Source organism: Pristiophorus japonicus, unplaced genomic scaffold (assembly GCF_044704955.1).
Source record: "Pristiophorus japonicus isolate sPriJap1 unplaced genomic scaffold, sPriJap1.hap1 HAP1_SCAFFOLD_1133, whole genome shotgun sequence".
In the NCBI taxonomy this organism is placed as follows: Eukaryota; Metazoa; Chordata; class Chondrichthyes; family Pristiophoridae; genus Pristiophorus; species Pristiophorus japonicus.
In genome coordinates this window covers 49044-72512 of record NW_027250792.1, presented here as the reverse complement: position 1 = coordinate 72512, position 23469 = coordinate 49044, and the positions used below count along the sequence as shown (strand labels likewise).

At 47.1% G+C, this 23469-nt stretch overlaps 1 protein-coding gene across 1 annotated transcript in view; it reads left to right on the top strand.

The window, feature by feature from the left end:
* Positions 1 to 964: 964 nt before the first annotated feature.
* sacs2 (sacsin molecular chaperone 2) overlaps positions 965 to 23469 on the top strand; it is a 35110-nt gene continuing 12605 nt past the window's right edge. The window contains exons 1-6 of the mRNA XM_070870092.1: positions 965 to 1050; positions 2235 to 2322; positions 2545 to 2656; positions 12602 to 12748; positions 13133 to 14603; positions 17256 to 17344. Coding sequence (XP_070726193.1) covers positions 980 to 1050; positions 2235 to 2322; positions 2545 to 2656; positions 12602 to 12748; positions 13133 to 14603; positions 17256 to 17344 — 1978 coding nt within the window. The 5' untranslated portion in view covers positions 965 to 979. The remainder of the gene's footprint in view (positions 1051 to 2234; positions 2323 to 2544; positions 2657 to 12601; positions 12749 to 13132; positions 14604 to 17255; positions 17345 to 23469) is intronic.

Here is a 23469-nt window from a genome sequence, read left to right as displayed (position 1 = left end):
GGCACTGGTGACTGATTTAATGTCCGAGGCACTAGTGACTGATTTAATGTCCCAGGCACTAGTGACTGATTTAATGTCCCAGGCACTAGTGACTGATTTAATGTCCCAGGCACTGGTGACTGATTTAATGTCCCAGGCACTAGTGAGTGATTTAATGTCCCGGGCACTAGTGACTGATTTAATGTCCCAGGCACTGGTGACTGATTTAATGTCCGAGGCACTAGTGACTGATTTAATGTCCCAGGCACTAGTCACTGATTTAAAGTCCTGGGCACGAGTGACTGATTTAATGTCCCAGGCACTGGTGACTGATTTAATGTCCCGGGCACTGGTGACTGATTTAATGTCCCGGGCACTAGTGACTGATTTAATGTCCCAGGCACTGGTGACTGATTTAATGTCCCAGGCACTAGTCACTGATTTAAAGTCCCGGGCACGAGTGACTGATTTAATGTCCCGGGCACTAGTCACTGATTTAAAGTCCCGGGCACTAGTCACTGATTTAATGTCCCGGGCACTAGTCACTGATTTAATGTCCCAGGCACTGGTGACTGATTTAATGTCCCGGGCACTAGTGACTGATTTAATGTCCCGGGCACTAGTGACTGATTTAATGTCCCAGGCACTGGTGACTGATTTAATGTCCCAGGCACTAGTCACTGATTTAAAGTCCCGGGCACGAGTGACTGATTTAATGTCCCGGGCACTAGTCACTGATTTAAAGTCCCGGGCACTAGTCACTGATTTAATGTCCCGGGCACTAGTCACTGATTTAAAGTCCCGGGCACAAGTGACTGATTTAATGTCCCAGGCACTCGTGACTGATTTAATGTCCCAGGCACTAGTAACTGGTTTAATTATCCCACGGGCACTCGTGACTGATTTAATGTCCCGCGGGCACTAATGGCTGGTTCAATGTCCCACGGGCACTCATAACTGATTTAATTGACTTTTATTTAGGTATGCAGCAGCCTCTCTGATGATGTCTTCATTGCTGCATCGTGATAATCGAGGAGGAGGCACTTTCAGCAGCAGTGACAAGAAAACGAGGTACAGTTCAGGAAGGACCAGTGACGTGTTGGGAGGGTGGCTCGTGTATTTTTCTATTCAACAGAAATCAAACTAGTTAATCTGACCAATGTGCAGTGATCAGTGTGGAACAGTAAGTGGATGTTGTCTAAAAGACCTCAACAAGTCGCTGGTCAACTAGTCAAGCTTCTGATATTTTTGAAACTTTGGCCTAGATTTCTTTATATAGCCTCATGTCACAAATAACCTCTAATAATAGCAACGAGTTCTGATCAGCATAACAAAAACAGATGATGTGGTCATCATCACGTTGCTGTTTGTGGGAGCTTGCTTTGCAGAGGTTGGCTGCCGCGTTTCCCACATTACAACAGTGACTACACTGTAAAGCACTTTGAGACGTCCGGTGGTTGTGAAAGGCGCTATATAAATCCCAGTCTTTCTTTCAGATCTTCAGTTGGACCAGTTAGACACCCAATGCAAACCTTTAAATATTGTACATTAGAATATTGGAACATTCAAGGATGAAAGGAAGTTGTTTGGCCCATTGAAGTCTATTCTGCTGGCTCTCTAACCGTCCAATGTTAACATCCAGTTGTATTCTCAATGTCCCTGCTGTTTTTACCCATACTAGTCGGCCTGGCAGATAATTCCACACACTTATTTGTTCAACAAAGTTCTTCCTAATATCTGTATTAAATTTAGCTTTCACTAATTTAAATTTATGTCCCCATGTCCCACTTGGAGGTCTTTCTGATGCTGTTCTTTCTTGAGTTCTGTTTTTGTCTATTTCTCTTGTCTCTGTTTGTTTTTTTTCCCCTTTTCCATTCCTTATTATGTACAAACCTAGACTGAACAAGAAAGGTGCTTCAGAATATGAGATTACTCAGGGTTGAACCTGGGCCATGTCAAGTCATGCTTGTGAAGGAGTTCTTCTGTATAGTCTCAGTGATTTCCCTATTCCATGGTTCAAAAACATACTTTTTGAATGAATGGATTATTGTCTGATCATGGGAGGTTGGTTCAGACGACCTGGCATTGTAGGTTTGGTCTGCTGCCCTTATATTATACACCTGTGGATGAAGCAGGCTGTAGACCATAGTGACATCCAGAGACAAAGAAAATAACTGGTACAGCAAAACAGAATGAAGCAATGATACAATGTTAACATAGAAATTCAATTCACAGATTATGTTTCATTTGTGTAGGAAGAAATTTGGTGCAACAGCTCCACCATTTATTGACTACCTGAAAGAGATACTGCGTCGATATCCTGATGGTGGACAGATTCTGAAGGTGAATGTTCCACATGGTATATTACTGAACACGACAAAATGGATCTTCTTCAGTGGGATCATGTCCTTGAAATCATTTTTGTTAAATGTCTCTAGTGCCATTGTCAGCACTATTATCAGACATTAACTGAATTGGAGACAATTGACGAGTGGCATTAAAGGGGCGGGCCTGCTGCACCGCACAGCGAGTGTGAACCGGCTTCTTTCATTTCTTTCCCCACAGGAGCTGATTCAAAATGCAGATGATGCTGAGGCCACTGAAGTGGTGTTTATATTTGATGAACGAACTTATGGAACAACATCTGTGTTTATGAAGGATCTTAAAAAGTTTCAAGGTGCGTGAGTTCGGGAAGTAAAGCTCCTGAAAGACATCAGGGGATTTAGAACTTCAGATTTGTTTTTCCCAAGGTAACTGATAAGCTCCAAAACAAATGATGGTTAAACGATACAGTCCTACCCACGATGGCGACATGTTGGAGACCATTCTCATTTTGTCCATATAAGTGACACAAGTCGGTAGATTCCTGCTGTCATGTATGTAACCATCATGCAACGGTAATCTTCATGTAACTGTAACCTTCATGTAACTGTAACCTTCATGCAACTCCTGTACACTGTACTTATACCCTAGAAATGCACACCCTGACAATAGGGGGTGAACTTGTGGGAGACACTCCTCACCTGGGTTTCCAGGGGAGGTCCCACCCAAGGTCATCACTCCTTGGTCCTGGGAATAAAGGTTAAGGTCACGTAGTGACTGTGTCTGCAGTACATGCCTCGTGTGAGTTTGAAGCACGGTGCAGGGACACCACATTTGGCGACGAGAAACGGGAATCACCAAACCACGAGGATGGCCACCGGTAGCACAGAGGAACGTAACTGTGTGGGTGAGGACTGGGATGACTTCGTGGGGAGACTCCAGCAGAGCTTTGTCACGAAGGACTGGCTGGGAGCAACAGCGGCTGACAAGCGGAGGGCGCATCTACTGACCAGCTGTGGTCCACAGACGTGTGCGCTGATGAAAGACCTGCTCGCACCCCAAAAGCCAGCGGACAAGTCCTTTGAAGAGCTCAGCCAGCTGATCAGTGAGCATCTCCAGCCGGCGAGTAGCGTACACATGGCCCGGCACCGGTTCTACACACACCGGCGTCGGGAGGGAAAATACGTCTCGGACTTTGTTGCGGACCTGCGGCGCTTGGCCAGTCTCTGTAAGTTCACAGACGCCTGTAGGGGGAAGACGTTAAGGGATTTCTTCATTGAGGGCATTAATCATGCCGGGATTTTCAGGAAGCTCATAGAGGCCAAGGACTTGACTTTAGAAGGGGCGGCGTTGATAGCTCAGACCTTTATGGCAGGGGAAGAGGAGACCAAGCTAATTTATGCAGCAGCCCTGGTCCCAACGTGGCGATGGACCAGGGAGTTAACATGGTGAACACGGCTAGGGACCCCGCAGGCAGGCAAGGGCACTTCGAAACCGCCCAGGCAGCAACAGACTCTAGGGTGGGCCCGCAACAAGGACAATGGAAAGGGGATCGGCAATTCACACCATCTCGAGGAACAATGCGTCCCGCGATGGGACCATTAATACTCACCATCAGAGTGCCTAGAAACAACCAAATGGGCAATCAGAGAGGAATGCCTGGTAACAGTCCCTTTGTTAACAACAATCTCAGCTCATGCTGGAGGTGTGGGGGGAGACATACTGCGAAAAGCTGCAGGTTCCAGCAATATACCTGTAGGATTTGTAACATCAGGGGATACTTGGCCAGGATGTGCAAAAAGGCTGTGGCGAGGCTAATCTGCGAGACAGAGGAACCAGACGAGGGGTCTGCAATGCAGGATGATGCCTGGGGAACAACCATGGATGCTGAAGTTCAGCGGGTTCATGTGGCTGACATCCACAGCTCATACACTAAAATGCCACCCATGATGATGAAAGTTTTATTGAATGGCATCCCGGTGCACATGGAGCTGGATACGGGAGCGAGCCAGTCACTTATGAGTGCCCAACAATTTGAGAGACTGTGGCCACACAGAGCTAGCAGGCCCAAACTGGACCGTATTGACACGCAGCTATGGTCGTACACCAAAGAGATTATCCCAGTGCTAGGCAGTGCAAACTTGGTGGTAACACATAATGGATCACAGAACCGGCTGCCACTCTGGATCGTCCCGGGAAATAGCCCCGCGCTCTTGGGGAGGAGTTGGCTAGCCGAGATGAATTGGAAATGGGGGGATGTGCACGCCATTTCATCAGCGGAGCGAAGTTCATGCTCACAGGTCCTACAAAAATTCGGGTCACTGTTTCAACCCGGTGTTGGAACATTCAAGGGCCCTAAAGTAGTGATACACATCACTCCGGACGCCAGACCAGTGCACCACAAAGCCAGAGCGATGCCGTACGTGATGCGTGAGAAAATTGAAAGTGAATTAGACAGGCTGCTCAGAGAGGGCATAATTTCTCCCATTGAATTCAGCGACTGGGCAAGTCCATCGTTCCTGTCATTAAAGCAGATGACTCGGTTAGGATTTGTGGCGACTACAAAGCCACCATCAACCAAGTGTCGCTGCAAGACCAATACCCGCTCCCGAGAGCGGGGGACCTCTTTGCCACGCTGTTGGTGGCAAGCTGTTCACGAAGCTGGACCTCACTTCGGCCTACATGACTCAGGAACTGGCTGAAGAATCCAAGTTTCTGACCACCATCACGACACACAAGGGGTTATTTATCTACATCAGGTGTCCGTTTCGCATTCGTTCGGCGGCAGCTATCTTTCAGCGGAACATGGAAAGCTTGCTCAAATCCATTCCTGGAACAATTGTATTCCAAGACGACATCCTTATAACGGGTCAAGACACCGAGGAACATCTCCACAACCCGGAGGAGGTGCTACGCCGACTGGACCGGATAGGCTTGCGGCTGAAAAAGGCCAAGTGTGTGTTTTTGGCCCCAGAGGTTGAGTTTTTGGGCAGGAGGGTTGCCGCAGATGGGATCCGGCTCACTGAATCAAAAACGGAGGCGATCCGCCGGGCACCCAGGCCCGGCAACACGTCGGAGTTGCGATCATTACTGGGACTTTTGAACTATTTCGGGAACTTTCTACCGAACTTAAGCACATTGGTGGAGCCGTTACACATGCTCCTGTGTAAAGGTTGTGAATGGCTTTGGGGGGACTGTCAAGAACGGGCTTTCAATAAGGCGAGGAACCTGCTGTGTGGCCATTCCTACACCGTACTACAAACTCACACGAGGCATGTACTGCAGACACAGTCACTACGTGACCTTAACCTTTATTCCCAGGACCAAGGAGTGCTGACCCTGGGTGGACCTCGCCTTTTATACCTGGAAACCCAGGTGAGGAGTGTCTCCCACAAGTTCACCCCCTGTGGTCAGGGTGTGCATTTCTAGGGTATAAGTACAGTGTACAGGAGTTGCATGAAGGTTACAGTTACATGAAGATTACCGTTGCATGATGGTTACATACATGACATCACCTCCCCCCTTACGTCTTTTTGTCTCAGATGTTAAGTCTGTCAGGTGGTCGGCGCTCTCTCGTGGAGCGCCGCAGTTGTGGCTCTGGTGGCTGAGCCTCAGCACGCATCTCTGTCACCTGAGGTGATTCCGGCCTGTCCGGGCTGGCCGCAGGGACTGTGCATGCTGTGGACTGTCCTTGTTGCTCGTCCACTGGCAGTGGTGTGGGTGACATCTCATGCTCTTCTTCAGGTTCCTCCGTGTCGATGCTGAACCTTTTCTTTACTTGGTCCAAGTGTTTGCGGCATATCTGCCCATTGTTTAGTCTGACCACCATGACCCTATTCCCTTCTTTGCCGATTACAGTGCCCTCAAGCCACTTGAGTCCCAAAGCATGGTTAAGAACAAATACCGGGTCATCCATTTCTATACACCTCCCCCTTGAGTTTCAATCATGGAACTCGGTTTGGGACAGGCGCTTGCCCTCAACAATGTCTGCCAGGGCTGGGTGAATGAGGGACAGCCGCGTTTTAAGCGTGCGTTTCATGAGGAGTTCCGCTGGCGGGACTCCCGTGAGCGAGTGCAGGCGGGACCTGTAGACCAGCAGGAGGTGCGATAGGCGGTACTGAAGGGAGGGTCCTTGGATGCGTAGCATGCCCTGTTTTATGACTTGGACCGCGTTCCGCCTGACTATTGGAGGCCAGCTTGAACGGTGCTGTCTGGACGTGCTTGATACCATTGCCCGACATAAACTCCTGGAATTCATGGCTATTGAAACACGGGACATTGTCGCTGACCAGGATGTCCGGCAAGCTGTGGGTCGCGAAAACCGTACGCAGACTCTCCACAGTGATGGATGTCGTGCACGAGTTCAATATGATGCACTCGATCCACTTCGAGTATGCATCGACAACGATCAGGAACATTTTCCCATGAACGGGCCCACATAGTCTACGTGAATACGTGACCATGGCCTGGTGGGCCAGGGCCACGGGCTGAGTGGGGCCTCCCTGGGGGCATTGCCCAGCTGGGCACTCGTCGTGTACCTGCGAACCCAGCGTTTCAGGTCTGAGTCAATCCCCGGCCACCATACATGTGATCGGGCAATGGCCTTCATTAGCACGATGCCAGGGTGCTCGCTGTGGAGTTCCCTGATGAACGCTTCCCTTCTTTTCTGGGACATGACTACCCGGCTGCCCCATAGCAGGCAGTCGGTTTGGATGGAAAGTTCATCCATCCGTCTCTGAAACAGTCTGACCTCATCGGGGCATGCCCTGTGTCCAGGCGCCCAGTCCCCAGTCAGGACACATTTCTTTATCATGGATAGGAGGGGGTCCCTGTTGGTCCAGAGTTTGATCTGGCGGGCTGTGATAGGGGAGCCCGCAGTGTCAAAAGCCTCAATGGCCATGACCATCTCAGCGCTCTGCTCCGACGCCTCCGACTGGTGGCCAGTGGGAGCCTGCTGAGCGCGTCAGCGCAATTTTCGGTGACTGGCCGGTGCCGTACGGTGTAATCATACGCAGCCAGCGTGAGGGCCCATCGCTGTATGCGAGCTAACGCATTGGCATTGACGGCCTTGCTGTTGGACAACAGGGATATTAATGGCTTGTGGTCCGTCTCTAGCTCGAACCGTCTACCGAAAAGGTACTGGTGCATCTTTTTCACACCATACACACACGCGAGTGCCTCCTTCTCGACCATGCTGTATCCACGCTCTGCCTGGGAGTCGACCTGGAGGCGTAAGCCACCAGTTGGAGTCGGCCGTCATCATTACCCTGCTGCAAAACACACCCAACCCCGTAGGAAGATGCATTGCATGTTAAAACCAGTTTTTTTACAAGGGTCATACAATGTCAACAGTTTGTTAGAACACAGCAGGTTCCTCGCCTTATTGAAAGCCCCCACAAAGCCATTCACAACCTTTACGCAGGAGCATGTGTAACGGCTCCAACAATGTGCTTAAGTTCGGCAGAAAGTTCCGAAATAGTTCAAGAGTCCCGTGAATGATTGCAACTCCGACATGTTGCCGGGCCTGGGTGCCCGGCGGATCGCCTCCGTTTTTGATTCAGTGGGCCGGATCCCGTCTGCAGCAACCCTCCTGCCCAAAAACTCGACCTCTGGGGCCAAAAACACACACTTGGCCTTTTTCAGCCGCAGGCCGATCCGGTCCAGTCGGCGTAGCACCTCCTCCGGGTTGTGGAGATGTTTCTCAGTGTCTCGACCCGTTATAAGGATGTTGTCTTGGAATACGATTGTTCCAGGAATGGATTTGAGGTGACATGATAGGTCCAAGTCAGCATGGATTTGTGAAAGGAAAATCATGCTTGACAAATCTTCTGGAATTTTTTGAGGATGTTTCCAGTAAAGTGGATAAGGGAGAACCAGTTGATGTGGTATATTTGGACTTTCAGAAGGCGTTCGACAAGGTCCCACACAAGAGATTGATGTGCAAAGTTAGAGCACATGGGATTGGGGGTAGTGTACTGACATGGATTGAGAACTGGTTGTCAGACAGGAAGCAAAGAGTAGGAGTAAATGGGTACTTTTCAGAATGGCAGGCAGTGACTAGTGGGGTACCGCAAGGTTCTGTGCTGGGGCCCCAGCTGTTTACACTGTACATTAATGATTTAGATGAGGGGATTAAATGTAGTATCTCCAAATTTGCGGATGACACTAAGTTGGGTGGCAGTGTGAGCTGCGAGGAGCATGCTGTGAGGCTGCAGAGCGACTTGGATAGGTTAGGTGAGTGGGCAAATGCATGGCAGATGAAGTATAATGTGGATAAATGTGAGGTTATCCACTTTGGTGGTAAAAACAGAGAGACAGACTATTATCTGAATGGTGACAGATTAGGAAAAGGGGAGGTGCAAAGAGACCTGGGTGTCATGGTACATCAGTCATTGAAGTTTGGCATGCAGGTGCAGCAGGCGGTTAAGAAAGCAAATGACATGTTGGCCTTCATAGCAAGGGGATTTGAGTACAGGGGCAGGGAGGTGTTGCTACAGTTGTACAGGGCATTGGTGAGGCCACACCTGGAGTATTGTGTACAGTTTTGGTCTCCTAACCTGAGGAAGGACATTCTTGCTATTGAGGGAGTGCAGCGAAGGTTCACCAGACTGATTCCCGGGATGGCAGGACTGACCTATCAAGGAAGACTGGATCAACTGGGCTTGTATTCACTGGAGTTCAGAAGAATGAGAGGGGACCTCATAGAAACATTTAAAATTCTGACGGGGTTAGACAGGTTAGATGCAGGAAGAATGTTCCCAATGTTGGGGAAGTCCAGAACCAGAGGTCACAGTCTAAGGATAAGGGGTAAGCCATTTAGGACCGAGATGCGGAGGAACTTCTTCACCCAGAGAGTGGTGAACCTGTGGAATTCTCTACCACAGAAAGTTGTTGAGGCCAATTCACTAAATATATTCAAAAAGGAGTTAGATGAAGTCCTTACTACTAGGGGGATCAAGGGGTATGGCGAGAAAGCAGGAATGGTGTACTGAAGTTGAATGTTCAGCCATGAACTCATTGAATGGCGGTGCAGGCTAGAAGGGCCGAATGGCCTACTCCTGCACCTATTTTCTATGTTTCCATGTTCCGCTGAAAGATAGCTGCCGCCGAACGAATGCGAAACGGACACCTGTTGTAGATAAATAATCCCTTGTGTGTTGTGATGGTGGTCAGAAACTTGGATTCTTCAGCCAGTTCCTGAGTCATGTAGGCCGAAGTGAGGTCCAGTTTCGTGAACAGCTTGCCACCTGCCAGTGTGGCAAAGAGGTCCTCCGCTCTCAGGAGCGGGTATTGGTCTTGCAGCGACACTCGGTTGATGGTGGCTTTAATGCCATCTGCTTTAAGGACAGGAACGATGGGACTTGCCCAGTCGCTGAATTCAACGGCCGAAATTATGCCCTCTCTGAGCAGCCTGTCCAGTTCACTTTCAATTTTCTCACGCATCACGTACGGCACCGCTCTGGCTTTGTGGTGCACTGGTCTGGCGTCCGGAGTGATGTGTATCACTACTTTAGTGCCCTTGAACGTTCCGACACCGGGTTGAAACAGTGACCCGAATTTTTGTAGGACCTGTGAGCATGAACTTCGCTCCACAGATGAAATGGCGTGCACATTCCCCAATTTCCAATTCATCTCGGCTAGCCAACTCCTCCCCAAGAGCGCGGGGCTATTTCCCGGGACGATCCAGAGTGGCAGCCGGTTCTGTGATCCATTATGTGTTGCTACCAAGTTTGTACTGCCTAGCACTGGGATGATCTCTTTGGTGTACGTCCGTAGCTGCGTGTCAATGCAGTCCAGTTTGGGTCTGCTAGCTCTGTGTGGCCATAGTCTCTCAAATTGTTGGGCACTCATAAGTGACTGGCTCGCTCCCGTATCCAGCTCCATGCACACCGGGATGCCATTCAATAAAACTTTCATCACCATGGGTGGCCTTTTAGTATATGAGCTGTGGACGTCAGCCACATGAACCCGCTGAACTTCAGCATCCATGGCTTTTCCCCAGGCATCATCCTGCATTGCAGACCACTCGTCTGGTTCCTCTGTCTCGCAGATTAGCCTCGCTACAGCCTTTTTGCACATCCTGGTCAAGTGTCCACTGATGTTACAAATCCTACAGATATATTGCTGGAACCTGCAGCTTTTCGTAGTATGTCTACCCCCGCACCTCCAGCGTGAGCTGAGATTGTTGTTAACAAAGGGACTGTTACCAGGCATTCCTCTCTGATTGCCCATTTGGTTGTTTCTAAGCACTCTGATGATGGGTGTTAATGGTTCCCGTCGTGGGACACATTGTTCCTCGTGATGGCGTGAATTGCTGATCCCGTTTCCATTGTCCCTGTGGCGGGCCCACCCTAGAGTCTGTTGCTGCCTGGGCGGTTTCAAAATGCCCTTGCCTGCCTGCGGGGTCCCGAGCCGCGTTCACCATGTTGACTCCCTGGTCCATCGCCACGTTGGGACCAGGGCTGCTGCATAAATTAGCTTGGTCTCCTCTTCCCCTGCCATAAAGGTCTGAGCTATCAACGCCGCCCCTTCTAAAGTCAAGTCCTTGGCCTCTATGAGCTTCCTGAAAATCCCGGCATGATTAATGCCCTCAATGAAGAAATCCCTTAACGTCTTCCCCCTACGGGCGTCTGTGAACTTACAGAGACTGGCCAAGCGCCGCAGGTCCGCAATGAAGTCCGAGACGTATTTTCCCTCCCGACGCCGGTGTGTGTAGAACTGGTGCCGGGCCATGTGTACGCTACTCGCCGGCTGGAGATGCTCACTGATCAGCTGGCTGAGCTCTTCAAAGGACTTGTCCGCTGGCTTTTTGGGTGCGAGCAGGTTATCAATGGCCAGGCGGAACGGGCGGTCCAAGTCATAAAACAGGGCATGCTACGCATCCAAGGACCCACCCTTCAGTACCGCCTATCGCGCCTCCTGCTGACCTACAGGTCCCGGCCGCACTCGCTCACGGGAGTCCTGCCAGCGGAACTGCTCATGAAACGCACGCTTAAAATGCGACTGTCCCTCATTCACCCAGACCTGGCAGACATTGTTGAGGGCAAGCGCCTGTCCCAAACCGAGTTCCATGATCGAAACTCAAGGGGGAGGTGTATAGAAATGGATGACGCGGTATTTGTTCTTAACCATGCTTTGGGACTCAAGTGGCTTGAGGGCAGCGTAATTGGCAAAGAAGGGAATAGGGTCATAGTGGTCAGACTAAACAATGGGCAGATATGCCGCAAACACTTGGACCAAGTAAAGAAAAGATTCAGCATAGACACGGAGGAACCTGAAGAAGAGCATGAGATGTCACCCACACCACTGCCAGTGGACGAGCGACAAGGACAGTCCACAGCATGCACAGTCCCTGCGGCCAGTCCGGACAGGCCGGAATCACCTCAGATGACAGAGACACGTGCTGAGGCTCAACCACCAGAGCCACAACTGCGGCGCTCCACGAGAGAGCGTCGACCACCTGACAGACTTAACCTCTGAGACAAAAAGACGTAAGGGGGGAGGTGATGTCATGTATGTAACCATCATGCAACGGTAATCTTCATGTAACTGTAACCATCATGCAACTCCTGTACACTGTACTTATACCCTAGAAATGCACACCCTGACCACAGGGGGTGAACTTGTGGGAGACACTCCTCACCTGGGTTTCCAGGTATAAAAGGCGAGGTCCACCCAGGGTCAGCACTCCTTGGTCCTGGGAATAAAGGTTAAGGTCACGTAGTGACTGTGTCTGCAGTACATGCCTCGTGTGAGTTGTAGTAAGGTGCAGGGACACCACACACGCCCTACTGCACTGCTCCTTTTCAGTGTTACTTCATTTTCTTCCTGAATTTCTAGGCCCAGTCAATCAGTTACTTAGGGCTTTTCTGTCTCACCGAAAATGCAGTTCTTAATAGGAAGCGAGCATGAACGACTCTGGTCGCATCTCACTTCTACCCCATCATTCTCTGTCCCGGTATCTCCTTAAATGTGGCTAGAGGCAGAAAGTCTACAATCCCAAAAGATAAAGTGATAATAACATTCTTCATGTTTTGTGAAGATAAGGTCCTGCCGACATAAGTGGCCATAAAATGATGCCTTTAATACTGCTGGGTCCTTTAAAAAAAAAAAATAGTTGAATTAAATGTGCCAGAATTTATTTTGATGGCGACATAAATGGTAAGTATAGTATTGATGCACAGCTCAGAAAGAAGGGATTAATGTTCCTTTACTTTGAGAAGGGAATCAGTATGTTAAATGGCTTTTCTTCAAACATAGTGTTTCTTTCCAACCCCTGCTTTGTTTTTTTGTCCTTTAGGCTCAGCCCTGGTAGTGTATAATGATTCTGTGTTCTCAGAAGAGGATTGGCATAGCATTCAAACTACAGGACTCAGTAAAAAGCGAAATGATCCGAGCAAAGTTGGGCAGTTTGGTCTTGGATTCAATACTGTTTATCACATCACAGGTGAGAGATTTAGTTTTAGTATACAAAATAGTATGACATTGTAAATAGATATATATATATATTTTATTTTTCGAAAGTTAATCATTTGTAGTTGTTACCTGTGAGTACATAACCACATGAAAAAAGTGCTGTGAAAATTATTTTTACTTTTGCTAAACAGACAAGTAATGGTGCAAACTAAAACATCACCAGTGCATTATCTCCTAGTGTACTGACGGTGTATGTTCAAGTTAACCAATTATCTCATGGATAAGTCTGTTTGATCTAAAATCTGTTCACTGTTTATTTTTATTTTTGGAATGTGAAGGTTAAATTGACATCTGTGAGCCTCGACGGGTGACATTGTGATCTCTTAACACTATTTTCAAACTTATTTTTCGATAGATTTACCAAGCATATTCAGTGGGAAATACATTGGTATACTTGACCCACAAGAAAAGCTGTTTGGAGAACGGGAAGCAGGGTACATATGGTCTCTGGATGACTCTGAGGACAGGAAAGCTTTTGAATGCTCCAGAGACCAGTTCAGGCCATTCAGATATGCCATGGAGGTGACTGGGACCGGAGCATGGACTCACGCACTGAAAGAGCATTATTTCAAGGGAACGTTGTTTAGGTTTCCATTGAGAACTGAACCTTCAGAAATATCAGACAGCTTGTATGATAAAGATAAGATCTTTGATCTTTTTGATTCCTTCAGAGCAGATGAAGATATGAGTCTCCTGTTTCTCAGAAATGTTGCATCAGTCTCTATTAAGCATATTGATATCAGTGGAAATGTAAAGGTTCTTTTACAAATAGCTGCTTTGCAGCCTGAGTATATTCCCTCTTTTAATCACAACCTCAATGTTGAAAGCCAGGAATTGGTCAGCAATGTTAAAACTTCTACCTGCATCAGAGCTATTTCACATCACGTTGCAACAGAACAACATCACACTCACTGGTTAATAACAAACTGCACAGGCAACACGGGCGAATGGCCTAACTTAGATGATCTGGCTGAGAGGTTGAGTTACACTCCATATGTTGGACTGGCTTTTCCATTGAGTAAATCTGAAACTATAGAAGCTGACGCAAAAACAGACTTTGAAGGACGTCTAAGTTTCTTTCTACCACTCCCAAATAACGAGGCCAACAAGACTGGATTGCCTGTCCATGTGAATGCCTTCTTTGGCCTTTCAGACAACCGAAGACATATCAAGTGGCTTGAACCAGACCAAAGATATGATGAAGCAGCCAAGTGGAATGAGCTACTGATTGAGAAAATCCTTCCTTATGCATACTGCCAACTTATCCTGGATGCCATTGCTCTGTCTGAAACCTCGGTGCTCAAACCCTCCTCAGTGTATCGTTTATGGCCAGACTATGAGAAAATGAATCATAAAGAGCGCTGGGTTAAGGTAACTAAGGAAACCATCAAGCGCTTGCTGGAATTTAATGTTCTGTGCTTGGCTGCCAGTGAAGATAAGTGGATAAGAGCTGACAAAGCCATCTTTTTGCACTGCAATGATCGGCTTGACATAAGACAGGCAATTGAGGATGTATTGATAAAAGAGGCCCAGCCTTTGGTTCGAGTCCCAAGTCATGTATATAAGGCCATAGTATACACTTTAGAACGTCACAGTGACTTAAATGTGATCACTCCAGCATCTTTGCGAAACATTCTTCAGCATTGTGACTTGGACACTGTCCCCTGTGAGCAGAAGTTAATGCTGCTAGAGTACATTCTAAGTGATGAGCAATACGTTTCCCTTAACAACCTTCAACTGCTGCCACTCACCAATGGATCCTTTGTAAAGTTCCAAATCACTGCAGCCGATGAGCCAGTATTTACTGATTCAGCAAAATTTCCACGGTAAGCCTTTAAAAACTAGACTATAAAATAGCTTCACTCTGTTTTAGCCATATTCTTCCAATAGTATTTAAAAAAATGTTTAACTCAATACCCTGGTGGCAAGTTTTAAATATGGCAAAATAATCTGCAGTGTTTGTAATGAAGATGTGGTTCATCTTCCTGTGCTACTGTGCCATACAGATCAGCAAGTTCCCATATTTCTTTCCTTATCTTGTTCACTAGGTTCAGCTCGGGTAGTTTTGGGGCAATTTAAATGGGTTAGAGAGGGGAGAAAGCAGCCAGAGATCCTTCTCCTGTTTGTTGTTCAGTGGCTTTCAGTGGAAACTGAACATATGTGAACATCAAGTGAAGCCAGGGTTGAGCTCGGCTGTGATGTTACCACCATACATAAATATTGAATATATTTAAGGCGGAGATAGACAGATTTTTGAGCGATAAGGGAGTCAAGGGTTATAGGGAGCGGGCGGGGAAGTGGAGCTGAGGCCAAGATCAGATCAGCCATGATCTCATTGAATGGCGGAGCAGGCTCGAGGGGCCGAATGGCCTACTCCTGCTCCTAATTCTGATGTTCTCTGTGAAGGCTTGCCTGTGAAGAATAGCCACTTGGTGAGAGATGAGAAGGCTGCAGTTATCCATCGAAACATGGAAACATGGCTTTTAGGAGAAAAGGGAAAACATTGACCGCGGGAAGACAAGATGTTTTTCAAAATCAGTATCAAAGCATCTTAAAGGAGGAAAGTGAGGAGAGGTTTAGGGAGGGAGTTCCCGAGCTTGGGGCCCAGGTAACAGAAGGCACGGCCACCGATGGTGGAGCGATTATAATCAGGGATGTTCAGGAGGGCAGAATTAGAGGGGCGCAGAATCTCAGGGGGTTGTGGGGCTGGAGGAGATTACAGAGATAGGGAGGGGCGAGGCTCATGGAGGGATTTAAAAATAAGGATGAGAATTTTGAAATCGAGGCGTTGCTTAACCAGGAGCCAATGTAGGTCAGCGAGCACAGGGAAGATGGGTGAGTGGGACTCGGTGCGAGTTAGGACACGGGGCAGTGAACACAGAGGGAAGATGGGTGAGGGACTCGGTGCGAGTTAGGACACGGGGCAGCGAGCACAGGGAGTGATGGGTGAGCAGGACTTGGTGTGAGTTAGGACACGGGGCAGTGAACACGGGGGGTGATGGGTGAGCGGGACTTGATGTGAGTTAGGACACGGGGCAGTGAGCACAGGGAGTGATGGGTGAGCGGGACTTGGTGTGAGTTAGGACACGGGGCAGCGAGCACAGGGGGTGATGGGTGAGCGGGACTTGGTGTGAGTTAGGACACGGGGCAGCGAGCACAGGGGGTGATGGGTGAGCGGGACTTGGTGTGAGTTAGGACACGGGGCAGCGAGCACAGGGGGTGATGGGTGAGCGGGACTGGGTGTGAGTTAGGACATGGGGCAGCCAGGAGTGTGTTGAAATAGTCAAGTCTAGAGGTAACGAAGGCATGGATGAGGGTTTCAGCAGCGGATGAGCTGAGGCAGGGGTGGAGATGGCGATGTTATGGAGGTGGAGGCGTGGATATCTGGTCGGAAGCTCACTTCAGAGTCAAATATGACACCAAGGTTGCTACCAGTGTGGTTCAGCCTGAGACCGATGTTAGGGAGGGGATAGTCAGTGCCTAGGGAACGGAGTTTGTGGCGGGGACTGAAAACAATGGCTTCGGTCTTCCCAATATGTAATGGAGCCTTGACGATGAGACAAGTCCACCAGAGTTGCGCTGAATGAACAAAGCTTTGATTGTAATCAGCATGAACACATCAGCCTGTGAAGGGCAAGGAAGTTCAGGTTCACTATGGGCAAATACACAGGATTATGGAGCAACGTACTGTCGGAATATTCTTTAGTTTCATTCTTCCCTATTCACTGAAAGGCGTGACATAAATCCAAGTCTTTCTTCACCAGGTTGGCACTTCATTTTTAGATATGCCTGGCTCCTGGCATGCTCTTCTACACTCCTCATTGAACCAGGGTTGGTGTCCTGGCTTGATGGTAATGAGGTTAAAGGTTATGGTGCTTTACAATTCAACAGCTGCTGATGGCCCACAGCGCCTCATGGATGCCCAGTTTTGAGCTGCTAGATTGGTTCTGAATCTATCCCATTTAGCACGGTGGTAGTGTCACACAACACCATGGAGGATGTCCTCCACAAGGACTGTGCAGTAGCACCAATACTGACCAAGCTAGCCGGGTCCTTAAGGACATAGGTGCTAGACTGGGCCTGCAGCAGGCGGTGAGAGAACCAACACGAGGGAAAAACCTACTTGACCTGGTCCTCACTAATGTACCTGTCGCAGATACATCTGTCCATGACAGCATTGGTAGCTAGGACGTAGAAAAAAATCAGTCCGGGTTCCTGCTCCTGATCTCTATTGGGAAACACTTGCTGGACTGTGTGCACCAGTAGCTGTCAATTGAGAAAGCATTGGGCTTTGAGTGTTATAACAAGTGCTGAATATTTAATACAAGTATTGAATCGTGAATTAACTACTGTTTAATATTTGCTATTACTGTAACAAAAAGTACAGATGAATTTAATATGTTTGTAGTGGCTATGTGCATACTGCAATGAGAATATTGAAACAAATGTATAAAGTCGTCACTTTTTTTCATTTGTAGAATTTTACTTCCGGGTCTTGAGAGGAGATTCCTACCTGAAGATCTCAATGATACCTTACTGGACCACCTGAAAAAGATTGCTTGTACTCGTAAGAAACTTGATTCTGTTTGGGCTTTAATTATGAGAATTATGGACAAATGATCTTTGGCAGAACACTGAAGCTGTAGATTTTGGTTTTCTGGACAAAAGGGGAAAAACGGGGCCTCTGGGGATGAACCTGCTCAGTGATGCCGCATAATGGGCAATAGCCAATCATCAGCCTGTTTTACAGCCCGTTGAAAGTTGGCCATGGTGTATAGTTTTGGAATAGTGTGTACAGTTCTGGTCTCCTTACCTAAGGAAGGATATATTTACCTTGGAGGCGGTACAGCGAAGATTCACAGGAATAATCCCTGGGATAATCCCTGGGATCCCAATTGAATAAATACTTTGGTTCTGTCTTCACAAAGGAAGACACAAATAACCTTCCGGAAGTACTAGGAGACCGAGGGTCTAGTGAGAAGGAGGGACTGAAGGAAATCCTTCTTCGCCAGGAAATTGTGTTCGGGAAATTGATGAGATTGAATGCCGATAAATCCCCAGGGCCTGATAGTCTGCATCCCAGAGTACTTAAGGAAGTGGCCCTAGAAATAGTGGATGCATTGGTGATCATTTTCCAACAGTCTATCAACTCTGGATCAGTTCCTGTGGACTGGAGGGTAGCTAATGTAACACCACTTTTTAAAAAAGGAGGGAGAGAGAAAGCGGGTAATTGTAGACCGGTGAGCCTGACATCAGTAGTGGGGAAAATGTTGGAATCAATCATTAAAGATGAAATAGCAACGCATTTAGAAAGCAGTGACAGGATCGGTCCAAGTCAGCATGAAAGGGAAATCACGCTTGACAAATCTTCTAGAATTTTTTAAGGATGTAACTAGTAGAGTGGACAAGGGAGAACCAGTGTATGTGGTGTATTTGGACTTTCAAAAGGCTTTTGACAAGGTCCCACACAAGAGATTGGTGTGCAAAATTAAAGCACATGGTATTGGGGATAATGTCCTGACGTGGATAGAGAACTGGTTGGCAGACAGGAAGCAGAGAGTCGGGATAAACGGGTCCTTTTCAGAATGGCAGGCAGTGACTAGTGGGGTGCCGCAGGGCTCAGTGCTGGGACCCCAGCTATTTACAATATACATCAATGATTTAGATAAAGGAATTGAGAGTAATATCTCCAAGTTTGCAGATGACACTAAGCTGGGTGGCGGTGTGAGCTGTGAGGAGGATGCTCAGAGGCTGCAGGGTGACTTGGACAGGTTAGGTGAGTGGGCAAATACATGGCAGATGCAGTATAATGTGGATAAATGTGAGGTTATCCACTTTGGTAGCAAAAACATGAAGGCAGAATATTATCTGAATGACGGCAAATTAGGAAAAGGGGAGGTGCAACGAGACCTGGGCGTCATGGTACATCAGTCATTGAAAGTTGGCATGTAGGTACAGCAGGCGGTGAAGAAGGCAAATGGTATGTTGGCCTTCATAGCTAGGGGATTTGAGTATAGGAGCAGGGAGGTCTTACTGCAGCTGTACAGGGCCTTGGTGAGGCCTCACCTGGAATATTGTGTTCAGTTTTGGTCTCCTAATCTGAGGAAGGATGTTCTTGCTATTGAGGGAGTGCAGCGAAGGTTCACCAGACTGATTCCCGGGATGGCGGGACTGATATATGAGGAGAGACTGGATCGACTGGGCTTTTATTCACTGGAGTTTAGAAGAATGAGTGGGGATCTCATAGAAACATAAAATTCTGACGAGACGGGACAGGTTAGATGCAGGAAGAATGTTCCTGATGTTGGGGAACTCCAGAACCAGGGGGAACATAGTCTAAGGATAAGGGGTAGGCCATTTAGGACTGAGTTGAGGAGAAACTTCTTCACTCAGAGAGTTGTTAACCTGTGGAATTCCCTACCGCAGAGAGTTGTTGATGCCAGTTCGTTAGATATATTCAAGAGGGAGTTAGATATGGCCCTTACGGCTAAAGGGATCAAAGGGTATGGAGAGAAAGCAGGAAAGGGGTACTGAGGGAATGATCAGCCATGATCTTATTGAATGGTGGTGCAGGCTCGAAGGGCCGAATGGCCTACTCCTGCACCTATTTTCTATGTTTCTATGAGAGAATTGTCCTATGAGGAGAGATTTGGCCTATATTAAAAGGCGGAGCAGGGCCGAATGGCCTACTCCTGATCTTATTTCTTATGTTCTTAAAATGGGCTGCCAATTTGCTATTGCCCGTTTTACTCTAACGCCGAAGACCAATTTCACCCCCTTCTCCCCCCCGCCCCCAAGAGTTTTTCTGGGGTATCATTTTCCACTTTTTGCCTGTGCATAAAACTGGTGTTGTGGAACTCCGCCTATTACAGCAACCCTCTGGTTTTCATTTCGGTGTTAGAGGCAAGTTAAAAATCAACCCCTTTATCTTTGAAGTGCTTTCAGTATCTGGTTAGTGAAGTTTATACAGACCCTACTACTTAAAACATCCTTCTTTCGACCAAAATGCGATAAGTATTTGCATTAATGACAATTTCAAAGTTGCCAGTTATAGCCTCTTAGTTATACTAATTTTTGTGCTTCACTTTTGCATGCAGTCATTGATGTGGTTCAGAAATCACCAATTGGGGCAAAGTCCTAAGTGCTTTTGACTGCTTCACCTCCAACTAGGGGAAGTGGTCCAGTGGGAGAATAAGGCCATGTAGGCTCAATTGTAATATCTGCTGATAACACAATGTTCCAAAATTCGATACATGTTAAAACATTATAATAGAATCATAGAATGATGAAACACAGAAGGGGGTCATTCGCACCTGTGCTCGCTCTTTGGCAGAGCGATCCAATTAGTCCCACTCCCCTGCTCTTTCCCCATAGACCTGTACATGTTTTCCCTTTGAATATAGATCCAATTCCCTATTGAATCTGCTTCCACTGCCCTTTCAGGCAGCGGGTTCCAGATTATAACTCTCAGCATAAAAAATAAAATCCTTCCTCATGCCGCCTCTGGTTCTTTTGCCAACCGGTTACCGACCCTTCCGCCATTGGAAACCGTTTCTCCATTTCACCAGCCTGTCGATGTCCTCCCTGCTACTATCCTCCTCATTGATAACTATGTTTCCCAGTTTCGTGTCATCTGCAGAATTTGAAATTATACCCTGTATACCCAAGCCCACTTATGATATACATTAGAGTCAATGTATATTGTGTGTCCAGAACCAGGTTATACTGTCTTTACAATTCGTTCTCTCTTCTCTGAAAGTTGGAGAACTACTGAATGTATTGAGGTAAATGCATGACAACTTCATAAGTGCATGTACGTGCACAGTTGCAGTCCAAATTTCAGAGAAAGCTAAAGTGCCCAGTTGTGTGTACCCTGTATCGGTGAGCCTGACATCAGTAGTGGGGAAAATGTTGGAATCAATTATTAAAGATGAAATAGCAGCGCATTTGGAAAGCAGTGACAGGATCGGTCCAAGTCAGCATGGATTTATGAAAGGGAAATTCTGCTTGACAAACCGTCTAGAGTTTTTTGAGGATGTAACTAGCAGAGTGGACAAGGGAGAACCAGTGGATGTGGTATATTTGGATTTTCAAAAGGCTTTTGCCAAGGTCCCACACAAGAGATTGGTGTGCAAAATTAAAGCACATGGTATTGGGGGTAATGTACTGACATGGATAGGGAACTGGTTGGCAGACAGGAAGCAGAGAGTCGGGATAAACGGGTCCTTTTCAGAATAGCAGGCAGTGACTAGTGGGGTACCGCAGGGTTCAGTGCTGGGACCCCAGCTATTTACAATATACATTAATGATTTGGATGAGGGAATTGAATGTAATATCTCCAAGTTTGCAGATGACACTAAGCTGGGTGGCGGTGTGAGCTGTGAGGAGGAGGTTAAAAGGCTGTAGGGTGACTTGGACAGGTTAGGTGAGTGGGAAAATGCTTGGCTGATGCAGTATAATGTGGATAAATGTGAGGTTATCCACTTTGGTGGCAAAAACACGAAGGCAGAATATTATCTGAATGGCGGCAGATTAGGAAAAGGGGAGGTGCAGCGAGACCTGGGTGTCATGGTACATCAGTCACTGAAAGTGGGCATACAGGTACAGCAGGCGGTGAAGAAGGCAAATGGTATGTTGGCCTTCATAGCTAGGGGATTTGAGTATAGGAGCAGGGAGGTCTTACTGCAGTTGTACAGGGCCTTAGTGAGGCCTCACCTGGAATATTGTGTTCAGTTTTGGTCTCCTAATCTGAGGAAGGATGTTCTTGCTATTGAGGGAGTGCAGCGAAGGTTCACCAGACTGATTCCCGGGATGGCTGGACTGTCATATGAGGAGAGACTGGATCAACTGGGCCTGTATTCACTGGAGTTTAGAAGGATGAGAGGAGATCTCATAGAAACATAAAATTCTGACGGGACTGGACAGATTAGATGCAGGAAGAATGTTCGTGATGTTGGGGAAGTCCAGAACCAGGATAAGGATAAGGTGTAAGCCATTTAGGACCGAGATGAGGAGAAACTTCTTCACCCAGAGAGTTGTTAACCTGTGGAATTCCCTACCGCAGAGTGTTGTTGATGCCAGTTCATTGGATATATTCAAGAGGGAGTTAGATATGGCCCTTACGGCTAAAGGGGTATGGAGAGAAAGCAGGAAAGGGTTACTGAGGTGAATGATCTTATTGAATGGTGGTGCAGGCTCGAAGGGCCGAATGGCCTACTCCTGCACCTATTTTCTATGTGTAATTGTTTTTACATAATTGAGGTGACATTATTGTCTCCGTAATGTTGCTCCGATTTCTGGGTTTCCTCAAGAGTTTGTAGTTCTGTGGAGCAGCTTGGTATAATTTGGAATACCTTTTGTATTTGTTAATAAGTAATTTTGAAAAGGATGGCAGCAGAGTAGTTTGCCAGTGTAAGTAGCAGATGATGTGTATGAGCGTTGGGAGTACTGCGGTTTCTTTCGGGCATTAAGGCCACTTGTCCTTCCCCCATGTATGCCCCAGCTGCGATCAGATGTCGAAGCAATAGCACTGATGGAAGAAAGAATCTTCCTGGTGTGAAGAGCTTAGTAACAGATGGTGTGATTTCCCACTGAGCCATTGGAGGAAGCCCTTTCATTCGTGTCCATGGGAGCCGCATAATCTCCAGATATAAGGCTTCATTCTGGTTTGGGCCTCATTTCTTTTTCTCCCAATCCTCAGCAGCAGTTCTGTCAGGGCATCCCTCTGCACTTCAGGCTGGGATTCTTAAAGTTCAGAAGAATTGTCTTTCTGGACTATTGAGCAACTTTGCTTTGGGAGACAATTGCTGAGAAGAAGTTAATTCATTGTTTCCCTTGCGTGGTTGGGGTATTCTAACACCAGGAGAGGAATTCTACTTGTGGGATCCAAAAGAATAGTTCCTCAATTTAATCCGAGAGGGTCCTCGAATCTGGTTGGCCGTTGTTGACAATAAAACAAGTTCCGAGCTGCTTCTATATCTAGGACAGAGATACCATTGAAGGGTAATAACTTCACTTTCTCATTAGCACTCAGGTTTTTCTGTGGTTGCTGTGTTTCAACAAATGCATGTGTGCCTTAACTTAAATAGCTGCCGCACAAGATCATCTCCTCCAGTCTCGCAACGCCATGCAATAAATACTCGATGCATTTTGGGAATTGGGATTTGTAATGGTTGGAGAAAATTGTGAATGAGTGCCTTTATAGCATCTCACATTTATTGACACTGTTCCAACAGCTCCAGGAATATATTTCCTATTTTTAAATTGATCCCTAAGCCTACAAAGAAGGTAGAGTCTGACCCTCAGCCAGAGAGAATTTCAGCACGATACCTTTTATCCATTCTCAATCTGCTGGTTTTAACAGATTGGATAGAGGGGAGTGAATGATTGAACTGCCTGCCCAGTGAGTTGAGCAAGGCTAATTACATCAATAATTTTGAGAAGGAGTTGGACAGGCATTTGGTGAAAAAAAATCAATTGAGCGATATCAGTAACGACTTGCATTTTGTTTCTGAACGTGGGTGGACAGAGATGGTAGTTTTTAATCCTGTACATTCCAATTTTCTCACATCTCTACACTGTGAAATGTTGATATTTTACAAAATTGCACAAATAGTAATTATACTTTGGTTAACTAAACAAACCCACTTTTATTAAGATAATAATTATCATATACATTGCACTGAAGCATTT